Genomic DNA, 15,595 nt, shown 5'->3' with positions numbered 1-15,595 from the left:
TACAGCATCAGCACATTTAAAGTTTGCTTTTAATTAGCAGATGATGTGAAACATTGTGCCAACTAGTAGTAGGCTATGCATACTTTAATTACTTAATTAATAATCAATATCACGGTGATATTATCACCGGAACGGAGTCCAGTGCAACGGACATGTGCACATGCATATCATACAACTGATATAAACTTTATATCAGTTGTATGATATGCATGTGCATAGAGAGATCAATAATTAATAGCCTTTATAATAAAGGCTATTAATTATTGATCTCTCTCGCGCACACACACACACGCGGTGCATACGACGCGCTGGGGACTCTGGACTTTAGTTATTTGTCTATAGACTATATATATATATATATGCTCATTTATAAACCGTGTGTGTGTTTAGTCCACGGTCAGAGACAGCTACGGGGTTCAGTTGTTCACCTCGGTGGGAACCGGGAGGGGGTAATTACTGCAGGGGCACTGAGAGAGAACTGGCTCGCAAGTGAGCCCCGTGTCGGCTCCTCCACCGTCCACGGTGCTCAATATCTCACACACACACACACACACACACACACACACGTGTTCTATCTATCTATAAATATAGGCTATCTACTATCTTTCAACTTTTGGTATGAGGTTCATCGATAGGCCTACATGAACGCAATAGACCAATTTAAATGATTCCCTCAAATAAATCTTATATGCGATTGGTTTATCGATTCAGAACGCAGCAAACCAATCACAAAACATGGGCAACATATTGCATAAATAGAGGGGGTACATACAACTGATATAAGGTATGATCAAGGCCCCACTCCTGTAGTACATTACTAGCGCCACTGTACTACTACCACGGTGATAGTGCCTCGGGTGACCTGCGGCCAGACCCCGTCGTCGAGGAGAAACCTCGAGCGAAAGTGGACCGACTTCTGGACCCTGTGGCCCGGCCCGCGGAGGACCCCCTAAATTGAGACTGGGTGTCGAGGAGCGTACACCAGTGGTCAACTCCCTGTGCTCAGGGCGAGGTCCCGCGACAAGGGCAATTAATTTTAGTGCGAGGAAACGTCCAGCAAAACACACGAGGACCGGCACAGAAACGCGCTGACAGCGGGCTGCTGTTTTTGGGAAAACTCCGACACAACTATTATTGTTTAGTTGTTTGTCTATCTATCTATATCTGCTAATTTATCAACCGTGTGTGTGTGCGTGCACTGTTTAGTCCACAAACAGTCCACAAGCGACGGATAGCGTTCTGGAGAGTTCAGTCCAGTAGTCCATCCATAGCTTCGATGAGAACCGGAGGGGGGGGTGAATGCACGATGACTTGTCCCCAGAAACGTGACACTCGCGACGGCACACGGAACACAACCTGTTTTCACCGCTTCGACAACTTGTTTCTCATATAAACTTTAATTTCTATCACAAAATATGCTATGGTCTTGCCAAATATCCATTCATATTTCATATACAGCCCATATTTAAAAAGTTTCTTTTTTAATGCGGACAATTGGCTCGGACAGCTTTTCCAAGGCTTTTTGGTTTCGTAAAATGAGCTCAACTCCGCCTCCTCAAACCACGCTGTGCTCTGATTGGCTACACGCAGATTTTTAAAGCTCCAGCTTTTAAAAGCTGCTTTAAAGTTAAGCTCCGGTGAGCAAAAAAAAAAGCAAAAACAAAAAAAAGCTATTGTTCCAGCTTTTAAACGCAGAAGCTGTTCTGCATAGAGATAACATGGGACGAAGAAGCAGAAGCTAGCTTCTGCTTCTTCGGTCTGAATGGGGCTTAAAGCAGTTTTTACTTGAATGTATTGTTCTGTTAACTGAGTGAGAAAAAGTAACTGAGTGTTAGACTCAGTCAGAAGTCAAAATGTTTTGTACATCAGTTGATAAAACCTTTACGATAAGCTTTTTTAAGAAAGGTACTTTCATGCCACAAGACTGGAGTAGATTGTGATGAAATCCTATGTATTGAATCGAGAATCATTTTGAATAGAGAATCATTTCCAGAGAATCTGGGAAAAAAATGCTTTTAATGTAAAAAATAAAATCGATTTGAATCGAATCGTGACCCCAAGAATCGGAATCGAAGTCTATAAACACACACCAATGTGATCTGTTGTATTACTGTACCAGACAAATTGTTTCCAAATGTTTGATATTGTTGTGAATTTGAATTTACATGAAACAGTTTCTGATTACATTTACACATGAACTAGTCCATGCAGTTGCGAATATATTAGAGGTCTAGTTTAAACGTTACAAGTTTAAACTAGGGTTCTGGGTAACATTTGTACATTTGTAAATTTTGACCCGTCAAAACCTCTACTTGGGACTTAAAGGAGAATACTAGAAGGCTTTCTTACCTTTATTTGTAGTTGTTGCGTCCCCACCAAAGAGGTCCAGGTGTTATTTTGTGCAAAAGTGCATTATTTGCTATTTCCCCTACCATAAGCCCTCAATGAATTGCATTGAATTGAATGGGGCTATGGGGTGTTGTGCTAATTTGCTTATTTGTTGTATATATCCTCTCTTCATAATGTAAATAGTATCCCAAGTCGCGCACTTTACTACACTTTAAATAAGCGAAAAACCCAACCCCCATTGAGGGCTTATGGTAGGGGAAATAGCCAATAATTCACTTTTGGACAAAATAACACCCGGACCTCTTTGGTGGGGACGTAACAACTACAAATAAAGGTAAGAAAGCCTTCTAGTATGGAATTCTCCTTTAGAGATCTCATTCATACTGCATGTAATTTAATAACTCAGGAAATGTTTGGCAGGCTGCTGTTTAGAAATGAAGCTAGACGACGCTGCTCTCCTGTCAGTGTCTGCTTTCCATCCTGGCTTAATAGTTTCATGTCATGCTCATAGAGTCCAATGAATGACAACACAAATGTTAGTTGTGTCAAGAGTTTTCCTGGAACTCCCTGGAGATAGTTTTTTTTTTTTCCTACATAACAAACCAAAGATAAAGTTAAAGTACTGGTCAAAAGTTAAACAGTAATTTCTAACATGTCATAAAAAGAAAACCTTGGGCTATATTTTCGCCCCTAAACTACTTTGCCTTTGTTTGCTATTTAGATTTTTTTTTAATAGTTAAAATAGCCAATCTACAAGCTCACAATGTGTCGATGTAGATCGGTTAGTTGAACTATTTACGTTTAACACAATCGGCGCCAGGATTTCTTTCAAAATAGAAGCCCGGGGTGCCGGGAAGTTATGGCCGCTTTTACTCTGTAAGCCCCAGAGTAGTCACATTTGTGTCACCTGGAACGTTTTAGTTTGTTTAGTTTTAGTCGACTAAATCTACAGTTGATTTAGTCGACTAAAATGTATTTTGGGCGGGCCATGATGCGCAACGCGTTGTGAGTTTGTAGGTCGGCTATTTTCAGTATGCAAGTGTAAAATGACGTATACTGGATCTCCTGCCCTTCCTTTTTTTTAGTCTAGTTTTTATTTGTTGATGAAATCATCAATGTCTTAGTTTTAGTCATCATAGCTTAGTTTTCATTTAGTTTCCGTTTAGTTTTCGTCAGTGAAAAAAGGTAGTCGACGAACATTTTTCGTCATAGTTTTAGTCGACATGAACAAGTCCCACGCTCTCCCAGACAGAGCCGTGTGTTCTGCAGTCAAACATATTGCTTCATAAACACGTTAAAAAGTGTAATATTTACGATCCAATGAGTTTGAGAGAACCATACCCATTGTTTAACGGTTTGGACTGGTTGCGGTTCTCTGCATTCAGGTTGCAAAAGAGCAGAGCTCTGGTGGTTAGACCAAGTGGGTTTAATAATAATCACACTAGCATCAAAATAAAAAAACGAGCACTATGCATTTTGAAATGTAACTTTTACCGTGCATTTTGAGCCAGAGAATTTACTTTCTGAGCCAAATAGCAGAATGGGCATTTTAATAAGTAGGGGTTTAAGGATTATGTAGCGCTGGGAAGAGATCTCTCTGATTTTGTTTTTTTAGCTGAAGACTGTTCTTTTTTTTTTGCTTGCAGTTCTTCAGCACCCTCTTTGCACCTCTGGGTTTCTTCGCGGACAAGATGGAAAGCTTCATCCCGGCCAGTTTTTGGCACCCGCTGACTCGAATCTGACCTCCGCCCCGCACCGTGTCCACACGCGCCCCACACACACACACACACACACACACACACGCGCGCACACACGCACACGCACACACACACTCCAACGACACTCCAGTCGCAACAGCACAGAAAGGAGAAGAAAATGTTTGCTCTCCTGTCTTCAGCATTACTGCACAAAGTAAATCCTTTGTGTTCATTTAAACCCCCGAAGAGTGTACAAATGGACCCTTATGGGTCCATATTATGAGTCCATTTGGTTCCAATTGAACGCTCTTCTGAGTTTTTTTTTTACTGCGTGTCCACTTCACGGCCGCATTGTTACTGATTATGTTGGCTGAGGTTGTATCAACACAGCAATACCAGTCTTAAGATGCTCTCCCACACTGCTCCGCTCCGCTCCGGCAGCCTGTTCCTTCTCCGGGAACACATTGAGCAAATACTGTACCATTCAACCAGGATTTCACATTCCCCTTCATTTGTCATTATTACGTTAACGCTACATAACGGTGGGAAATTGGGGATTGTGTGAACTGGCTCTGAATCGAATCTGGACATTTTTTATCATATGAAATTATTGTTGTTGGTTGTTGTTATTATTTCAGAGCATACCTATTTACACGCACCTCGACAGTGGGTGCAGGGCCAATAAGGCAATTATGGAGGACCCTAACACCATTCTTTTGGTAAATAATTATTTTTTTGAATAAATAAACGACAACATTTCGATCTTGACAGATCTTCATCAGGTCAGTAATATGACTATACTGACCTGACGAAGATCTGTCAAGATCGAAATGTCGTTTATTTATTCAATAAAGTAATTCTTTACCAAAATAATGGTGTGCAGGCCCTACCTCCTTCCATCCCGTATTATTAATAATATATCATGAGCTGACCTCCTGCTGTCACTAGTAGGTGGGATTATTTTTGTCCAAACAATTTATTTTAGTTGAATTAACCATTAAGACGTGGAATGCATCTATGTCACTTTAGCTTTAACCACTTTTATCCATTATGTTATACTTTATCTATTGAAAATAGCAGACCTTAGCACGGCACCGAGTGCCGCGCCACAAGCTTGTAGTTCTGCTATTTTGGAAATATCGTGAAAACGTGTGCAAATCTTTGAATATATATTCTTTCGCTGCAACAAACGATTTTTAATACATACATACTATTTTGAGGGTCCTTGACATGAAACATTTTGAGAACCTCTGATAGAGAAACCTGGGTTTTTAGAAAACTTTTAGGATTTGAGACTTGAAGAGTTGTAGAATCGACCTCGGGTCTTAATGTAGGTAGGGTAGGTGGTATTATTTGGTCCAAACATATATTTTTTCAATAACAGACTCCTCATCATCCAGCTCTTTAATTATTTCTTTCCGATGTCCGTATACGTACCCCGGTGCTAGGGGACGTCATATCCCAGGTCTGTATGGTTGAGTCCCACCGCAGAGCTGATACTGTATGCACAACATAGTTTTAGATCTCGTTCCATATAGCTCGCAGATTCCATGTGTGGTATACAGACAGAATCCCCTTGTGTCACATTTGGAGCCCCATAGTCATCCCGCTGGGACAGATTTAATGTTTGTGAGACCCTCCTAAAAACAGAGCTGTGATTTACAGCCTTGGAAGTGCCTGCGGTGTAGATGCAACAACAACAATGCCGCTCTCGGCTGCTTCCACAGTTGTTGTCACCATGATGGAGCATGCTCACACCTCAGCACCTCCGCTGCCACCACCCCCGCAGCCCCCTCTCTCTCATCCACTGCTCACACCTCAGCACCTCCGCTGCCACCACCCCCGCAGCCCCCTCTCTCTCGTCCACTGCTCACACCTCAGCACCTCCGCTGCCACCACCCCCGCAGCCCCCTCTCTCTCGTCCACTGCTCACACCTCAGCACCTCCGCTGCCACCACCCCCGCAGCCCCCTCTCTCTCGTCCACTGCTCACACCTCAGCACCTCCGCTGCCACCACCCCCGCAGCCCCCTCTCTCTCGTCCACTGCTCACACCTCAGCACCTCCGCTGCCACCACCCCCGTGGTCCCCTCTCTCGTCCACTGCTCACATCTCAGCACCTCCGCTGCCACCACCCCCGCGGTCCCCTCTCTCTCGTCCACTTCTCACACCTCAGCACCTCCGCTGCCACCACCCCCGCGGTCCCCTCTCTCTCATCCACTGCTCACACCTCAGCACCTCCGCTGCCACCACCACTGTTTATTTCGTCGACTAATACTGTGACGAAAAATGTCTGCTTGCCTTTTTTCACTGGCAAAAACTAAGTAAACTAAGCTACGATGACTAAAACTGAGACTACATAATGTTGACAATTAAAAAACGAATAAAAACTTAGACTACAATGTTAGGAAGGACTAGTGGACAAGAGATCCAGTATAAGTCATTTTACACTTGGTTGCATGCTGAAAATATAGCCAATCTTGGGGGGGGGGGGGGGCAAAATAAGTCAATGTAGCATACAGATCAGTTCAACCACATTAACTCAATATGCGTCGTCTATTTTAAAAAATAAATCTTGAAACAGAAAATTATTAAAGTATATATTATTTTTTTAAATACTTTTTAACAACGCAAAGCGTAATGTGCGGGGTTCCCTGACACAGGGATTTTGAGCTTGTAGATCAGCCATGTTTGCTATTTTTTAATTGGAATCCTGAAAAGTACCATTTTTATTTTTATTTCAAATGCATTTTGTTATTAACTTTATGAACTTTAATGCAAATACATTGGAAATAAAAAAAACACTACAATTATAATACTAGTCATTCAGCTTCTAATATAGTCTTAAGTAATTAAAGCGGGTCATGTTTGCATGTTTGGAATTGTAACGGCATGTGGCCCCCGGGGGCCGCCAGTTGCCCATGTACTGTAGGGCAGTGGCTCCCAAACCTTTTCATCTCAAGGACGCCCAAATTGACACCTTTTAGCCCGCGGACCCCCATTTGAAACGACATGCCAGGGACCCCCTATAAGAGAAGACCCCCAGTTTTACATACATTTAGGGTACGGACCCCCCATTTAATGGCATTTATATCTCTGGGACCCCCAATTTATATAGTGAAATCAATGTTAATTTAACTCTGAGAGTGTACAAATGGGGGTCCATTTGTACACTCAGAGTTACAGACCCATAAGAGTCCCATTTGGTTCCAAACTAATTTAGCTTGGTACCCCCTGGAACTCCCTCAAAGACCCCTGGGGGTCCCCGGACCCCACTTTGGGAACCACTGCTGTATGGTACATGTGGTCAGGGGATAACAACTCGAGGAGGCATTGGTCAATAAATTCACAAGCTGCAGTGCGCCGCACACACCCCCGTGGCACAACAATAACCGCTGCGGTGCGGTGCTCAACCACATGAGCCCCAGCGTCCATTTTCTGGGCAATGTCGTAAGAGGTGAACATTTTGGCGAAAACAATTCACAACATGATGCGTTGTGGTCTCGTAAAATCAGCTATAGGCTATTCGGCTAGAGATTTGGTGTAGACGGTGGAAGAAAGATGGGTTCAAGGATAGAGCCCTGGAGGACTATATAGGTATATGTGGTTTAAATGTGCACATTAGCAACGTGGCCATATTTATAGGGGGACAGTTTACACAGTATTAGCCCATTAACCCATTTAGACCTGAGGGCGATTAAAAAAAAAAGGCTTCTACAGTTTTCTGGAAAACCCATGTTTCTGTGTGTCAGTGGTGCTCAACCCTTTTCAGGTCAAGGACCCCCAGAATTATCTGTATTTGGCTGCAGACCCCCATCTGAAAATATGTTGTTTCAGGGACCCCCCAACCCCCCTCCCAGTAGCAAAGATTTGAGTTAAAAACGTTCACTGTGAAGGAATATATATTCAAATATTTTTCTAAATGGCAGATCTACAAGCTCGTAGCAGTGGTGGGAAAAAAAGTACTCAAATGTTTATCAATACTGCAATGTAGAACTACTCTGTTACAAGTAAAAGTCCAGAACTCAAATGTAAAACGTTACTGACGATGATGTACGGACAGTCGGACACTCCAATACGTGATGCTTCCGGGGTAGTCAAAGTGCCTTCTATGTCAGTGGTTCTCAAACTTTTTCATGTCAAGGAAAACCAAATTGACACTCATTAGCCTGCGGACCCCCATTAAAAAAAATATACGCCAAGGACCAAGAGAAGACTTTTACGGCTCTAGCAGTGATTCCCAACCAGTTTAATTTCAAGGACCCCCAGGTTTGACCTGATTTTAGGCTATACGGTCCCCCATTTAATGGCATTTCTATCTCTGGGACCCCAATGTATATTGTAAAAATCTAAGTGAATGTAACGGGTTCCATTTGTACACTCACTGAGTTACATAAGGGTCCATTTGTTTACTATCTATTTAGCTGGGGACCCCCTGGAACTCCAAGGACCCCTGGGGGTCCCTCGGACCCCACAGCTTAGCACACTGATGTGGCACTGTAGCTAGAGATGATCTGAACTTTGTTGGCCATACATGTGCAACTACGATATTTTAGTCTAGAGCGATAAACACACAAATTTACATCATCATTATCAATTGCAATTCTGCCGATTTTCTAAAAAAATAATAAAAAAAGTCTTCTAAATACTAAAAGTCTTCTGAAAAACCTATGTTTCTATGTCAGTGGTTCTCAAACTATTTCATGTCAAGGAGCCCCAGACTTAGATGTACGTATTTGGCCGCGAACCCTGCATCTGAAAATATGTTGTTCCAGAGACCCCCCTCCCCAGAAGCAAAGATATGAGTTAAATAAGTTCGCTCTGAAAGAATATATGTTCAAAGATTTGTGCCACATTTCCACGATTTATCAAAAATAGCTAACGTATAACAATGCTTAAAACACCAAAAGGGGTTCCCGGCCGCCCTGAATGAGATAAATCACTCATTTCCACTGTGTGAATAATATGGTCAATATTGTCCAGTGGCTTTTATCGTGTAGTTAAACTAGCCCAAGAAGTGACGAAGTGATGTTGATTTGTGCATTTTAGGAAGTAGCCAGTCAAAGTATGGTTACCACTGGAATTACCAATCGTTTTATTCAGACTTAAAACATTTTTCTATCAATGCCACGAAGACTGTTTGACACATCCAACAAGAGTGATCATGAATGTTTACGTTTTTTGTTTTTTTTTACATCGAAATGCATCGTGTTCTGGTGAAACTGGAAGCAATGCTGAAGACGGGAGAGCATAATAGTTGACCTAATGTAACTACCATTGGATGAGTTCCAAACAAAACGCAACAATAAATTGGTGTTTGAATGTACATAAATATCGTGGCTTGTGTTTTGAATTAATTTTTGACCGCTTTGCTGCTTTTATTTTACGTTGAATAGGTACGAGGAAAGAGCGGACACGACATCAGTGGTGGAAAAGGTACTCAAATGTGTTACTTATAAGTCAAAGTATCAATACTGCAATGTAGAACTACTCTGTTACAAGTTTAATCAAAATTTACTTGAGTTAAAGTATCGGTATATCAAAATGTACTTTAAGTACCAAAAGTAAAAGCAATCGTGTAGAATGTCCCGTTTCAAGTTTTATAAGGTATAAAATATATTTGAGTGGTGCAACCACCACTCCCTTACGGAGCTATGTGTGTGGCTGGCTGGTTGTTTTTCACCACCTGTGCGCAACCTAATAGACACACAAACGCACATGCACATATTAACTTTATATACGATGATTTTGGGTGTGCCAGTACAGTACTAACAGTACAGTACAGTAGAGGGACCCCGACACGGTAACTGTCATTTCTCGTTTCGGACGTGGGGCTGCTCGCCCGCTGGCCGTGGTCCTGTGGGTCTGGATTTCCGGTGACCCCCACACAGAGTTGCACCACTCACTTCACACGGGTGTAATGAATGGATCTACAAGCTCACAATGTGTCAAATTCATGAAAAATTAATGCAGCCTGCGGGTTAATATCCAAAAATGGATATATTATTGATTTCAGCTAATTACTAGTATTAAAATGTTGTTGTCTTTTTTGATGTCCAATGTATTTGTATTTAGTTCATGAAGTTAAATAAAAATGTTACTTTTCAGAATTCCAATTCAAAAATAGCAAAACATTATTCAGGATTTCAATTCAAATATAGCAAAAATAACTGATCCACAAGCTTGTATATCGCCTATTGTTTTTGCTACGACAGCAATATGCAATGTGGCCCCTCTGGAGTGAGTGTGGAAATATAGTGGCCCTCTGGAGTGAGTGTGGAACTATAGTGGCCCTCTGGAGTGAGTGTGGAAATATAGTGGCCCTCTGGAGTGAGTGTGGAAATATAGTGGCCCTCTGGAGTGAGTGTGGAAATATAGTGGCCCTCTGGAGTGAGTGTGGAAATATAGTGGCCCTCTGGAGTGAGTGTGGAACTATAGTGGCCCTCTGGAGTGAGTGTGGAACTATAGTGGCCCTCTGGAGTGAGTGTGGAAATATAGTGGCCCTCTCCATTGTCAAAGTTGCCCACTCCTGTTCTACACTGTGTAGTGTACTGTAGCTTAAATACAGTACACCTCCAGACCAACAAGATGGGGTTAATTATAGCAGGCGACATGGACAGTGTTGTAGGCCATTGTTCAGGGGAAATTGCCTTGTTTAAACACGAAGAAAAGTATAACAAAAACAATTGATTTAAAAATGAAATTGGGTTGAAACGTAGCACGGGTGAAGCTGACAAGATAGCCGCACACACACAGTGTGCAGCAAGTATTCATTCTGTGAAAGAGATGTAAGGTGGTTCAGCAATGTGCTTTTCCCCCAGCTACCAATGATGATGCCGTCACTTGGCAAGAACACGACACACACACACACACACACTGCGGTCAAGCCCAATTTTATGTCCACAGAAAGTGCTTGATTACCACTGATAGGGGCCAAAAGGGCTCTCTTCAACGCCAAGAAAAGCAATGAAACTATGAGTTATTTTAGCCAAAGATTTTCAACACTTTGGCCTAAGTAGTCCAGATGGGGTAATTTAACAATTCCTAAAGAGTACACATATCAACATATTTCCCATATTACTGTGTACAGATGATATTAATCATTTGATTGGGGGGGGGGGGGGGAACAAGGGTTATTTTATAATAAGTAATTTATATGCAACTTGAACAATTTCAACTCATTAAAAACGGAAAAGCGTCTTTGTCCACAGCGAGCTTGTAACATCTGCTGTTTTTGTACATTTTGGAAACAATCTTGAAAGTGTGATATGAGAAGAACTACCGATTTAGAAGGCATTGTAGCATCAGGCCTCACGGTCTTAATGGGTTAATCCATCATGTCACAGCAGTGTTGTTTTTGGCAGCAAATTTGTATTTTAGTTTTTTTTAGTTTGCAGTCTCTTGAATAGTTTTAGTCACCTGGATTGTTTTAGTGTCTAGTTTTAGTCGACTAAATATCACGAGTAAGACGCGCGAACGCAGATCGTAAATTGCAATAACAATTCACCATGACTCAGCCATAACCATATAAGGAGTCCCCAAAGCAGCTATACGTCCAAATATGGAGTGTGTTGCATCAATGACAAACTAATCACTCAGCTCCATATATGGGCACAAAGGGGGGACGGACACACGGACACACACACAGACATGATCTGCTAGGTCTCATAGTAAGTGCTCACTGCGTTCGCAATATGCCGTCGTAATGACAGTTTTTTCACTTGCTGATCTGCAAGCCCACAACGTGCTGAGACGCGTTGTGGGCTTGTAGATTGTCTATTTTCAGCATGCAACTAATTGTAAAATGACTTATACTGGATCTCTTGTCCACTAGTACCTAACATTTTTGTCTAGTTTTTATTTGTGGAAAAAGGTACAGTCGACATTTTCCGTCTCAGTGTTAGTCGACGAAATCAACACTGAAATCAACAATCCCTTCTCCGGTGGTGTCCCTGAACGTGACCCGTCCCACGGGGCTACACACCCCCCCCCCCCCCCCCCCCCCAGGGGCCCATTTTAGCTCTTGAGAAATGTTGTCACATTGAGATGCCCATTTTGATATCACTATGGGTGGCACACAGAATGCCAGCCATGCCACCCATGTTATTTTTACAGACTTCAAACTGGATCAAACGTTTGTCAGGATCAAAGCGACTCATGTGGCCGGCCAACACATTTGGAGGCCAGTGGAGCGTGGCGTGCCTAAGCCGTTCAATGGGCATGCATTTTTTCTAATCATTCCGTACAACAAAGGTGTTGTGTACGGTACTGTACAGCAGTGATTCTCAAATAAAATACATTTAAAAAACCGCACTCGCGTGAAGTGAGCGGTGCCTTTTATCACAGTGATGATGTCTGATGATGTCAACATGACGTCACAGACGGACAGACAGACCAGAGCCTTATAGATACAGACAGAGTTACGCAAACTGCGTTCACTTTATGGGGCTTCAGTCCAATGGCGGCTCTCCTACATAGACTTCTATTGAGAATGGGGACAACCAACTGGGACAAGTCCTGGACCGGAAGTAGGCAGAAATGCATTGGACTCAGGCAACAGCCCAGCTTTAATGATCTTAAATCCCTTTATTTTAGATTGTTTTGTTGTAATAGTACAACATAAACATTAAAGAGACTTTAGTTGTTACTGTACAATACTTTAAAAGAGTTGTCATGTTCCACACATGCTTAAAATAGCTCTTATTTGTGCCGCCCTCGTTGAAAACAATGTTTTCCAACTCCAGCGTGTCTCAGTTCAGGCTGCATGAACAGTGCTCGAGCGCTCGGTTTCCGCCCATATGCACACGGCTGCCATCTTGCCAGCAAGGTGCTACCTAGGTGCAACTTCCCATTGACAGCCCATTCATCCAAACAGAAAAGTCCTATCTGATTGTATTAAATAACGTCAAACTCACCAACATTGCAGCTGTAGGGAAAGCTTGAATTATCCTCTTTCTATCTGCAATATGTTTGTTTAATAAATAAACAAATTCTAAACACGTGGTACACTGATAGGGCCTGGTCAGTACTTGGATGGGACTATGTGATAGTCAACGAGCAGGGAGTAGCTCATAACATGTCTACGGTGGAATGTTATTGAACAAACACATTGCAGATTGAAAGAGGATAATTCAAGCTTTCCGTACAGCTGCAATGTTGGTGAGTTTGATGTTATTTAATACAATCAGACTTTTCTATTTGGATGAATGGGCTGTCTATGGGAAGTTGCACCTAGGTAGCACCTTGCTGGCCAGATGGCAGCCGTGTGCATATCATCAATATTGTAACTCTTCTATTACAGTAGATGGCTCTGAGACAGACATACAATATACACAAAGCTGTGCATGGCCAGGGACCCCCATAACGTTCAGAGTTACAAACGTTTGATAGTCCAATCATTTGGTTAACTATCAAACATTATGATGGGGACCCCCTCAAGGACCCCTAGAGTCCCCAGACACTACCTTGACACCACAGGTGTACAGATCATCACTGGTACAAGGGTCCCAGGGACCATGGTCAACTTAAAATGTTTATGTACGTATCGTTGCCTTCGAGTAGAAATCTCCATATTTAAATTATTATTATTATTTTATTGTTTTATAATTGAATGCCCTACTTCATCAAACTACAGTGTCACACAAAAGTGGAAAATAATTAAGCAATATTACACGAGAGTATGTGGTTTAACGTGATTATTGCCACGACAGTGATGCGGTCAGGAACGAGATGTAGTCGAGTTCCGCAAGCATCACTGAAACTTGTGGACTGAAACTTAACCTTTCTGGTATGCGGTCAGGCTTAGGCTTGGCTCAGGGAAGAGGACGCCCCTGCCATGCATAGTCCACCATGGCACCTTGGAGGTGCGACAAAGAAAGCAGGAAGACCATCCTTCTGTATGAAATAATAGATTCTGTCTGACTATTAACGGTTGGATGGCACTTACACCTGCCTTCTAATGAGAGCGCAAAATCTGTCTTGGAATCGATCTAATATACGACAACCTTCCCTGTGTTTCTTCACTAGTGTGATCCAGAAGAACACAGTTTGCCGGCCACTGCTACAGAGCTGATCATGAGGTTATACTGTATCTCTCCTTTGAATTGAATTGAATTGTATCTCTCCCTTCTTCTCTGGAATCCTGCCTCAAAGCAGACCAGAGGTCATTCCCTGATATCATCACTACGGACACATGCAAAATGCAGCTGGAACTGGGGATGGCAATGAATTCTGCTTTTGAAAGCTTCCCCAGAAAACATTGATAGAATCTGCAGCCTTCATCATCACAAAAGGCTTTTTCAGATTTTTTCTTTGTTTTTCAACATAATTATTATAAAATGAAATATCTGCTGAAACCGATAAATTAGTTTGATATCGATCCGATACCGTTATGTTAAGGCCAATATCGGCCGATACTGATGTAATGACCGATTAATTGCCCTTCCCTACTCTCAACGTGTTGCACTGTGATGTGTTGAGAGCCTGTAGATCTGCTATCTTTGAGTGGTGCAACCACTCCTATAGACAGCTACATATGTGTGTGTCCCTGTGTCCGAGCAAGTAAATAGCGTTATAGCGTTTGTTCAGTGTCACTGTTGCACAGGCTAACGCACAGACACACACAGGCCAGGGAGGATGGCTTGTACAGCACAAGTACAGTACAGCAGCACTCACTTCAGACGCACCACTCACTTCAATCGGGTCTGATTTTTTTGCTATAAAAGTCCCCTTTTAGGGAAGTTCAGCCCCTTTAGCCTCTGTAACATTCTCTGCACGTCTCTGAGTATACACGAGCGACGGGAATCTGGCCTGACATAAAGGAGACAATGCTGAAGGAGAACGGAGGAGCTCTAATGTGAGTGACAGGCTGGATCAACGAGGTTTAATATAGAACTGCTGGGGTATTTCTGAGCCCTTTCCAAGGTGACAATAACACCCCCCACCTCACATTAATATGCACATCACGACTCTTTCACTCCGCGCTGCACCAAGCCCAAACACTATAGTGGTTGGAAAGTAACTTTTAACTTGAGCATTTAAAAAGAATGCTGATACTTAATTGCACTACTTCAATCAGGAAGGAGATATGGTGTACCAGCATACAATATGGTCAGACTAAAGAGGTCCTTTGTCCACCAGTCGACCTTGAGGCTTAATCAGGAGTTGCAGTAGCCACAGGGTAATCTAAGCGGTCGATATTGCTCTTGTCTTCATGTCTTTATGTATGTAAATTGTCTTGTTCTTTGTGTTATGTCAAATGTGTGTATGTGTTCTGTTATGTGGGTCGCAAGACAAATTTCAGTGTGAACTGACAATAAAGTACTATATCATATCACTTGGATTCTCAGGGTGCAAATATTGTACTTTTAACTCCACTGCCATTTATTTGGCAGTTTAGTTATACTACTAGTTACTTTTTTATAAATACAACATATTAGTGTTGTAGTAGCCTACTTAAGTCTCGTCTCGTCTCGAGTACTCGTCTCGAGTAAATTTTCATTTACTTGGTCTAGTCTCGGTCTCGCATGTAATTTGACTCGGTCTCAGACCA

The 15,595-nt window shown here is 42.3% G+C and overlaps 1 protein-coding gene across 2 annotated transcripts in view; it reads left to right on the top strand.

Annotated features, from left to right (window-relative positions):
- LOC308331042 (suppressor of tumorigenicity 7 protein-like) overlaps window positions 1–15,595 on the top strand; it is a 46,584-nt gene that overhangs the window by 29,413 nt on the left and 1,576 nt on the right. Inside the window, exon 15 of one of the 2 annotated variants that reach the window (XM_080786146.1) lies at window positions 9,441–9,480. In XM_080786146.1, the coding sequence (XP_080642272.1) occupies window positions 9,441–9,480 (40 nt within the window). Of the gene's footprint in view, window positions 1–3,995; window positions 4,239–9,440; window positions 9,481–15,595 lie in introns of those variants that run through there. The other variant, XM_080786145.1, reaches the window with a different exon arrangement.

Source organism: Protomyctophum bolini, assembly GCF_963924005.1.
Source record: "Protomyctophum bolini genome assembly, chromosome: 2".
Lineage (NCBI taxonomy): Eukaryota > Metazoa > Chordata > Actinopteri > Myctophiformes > Myctophidae > Protomyctophum > Protomyctophum bolini.
Note: the sequence above shows the minus strand (reverse complement) of the source record. Positions and strands in the feature narration are given on the sequence as shown.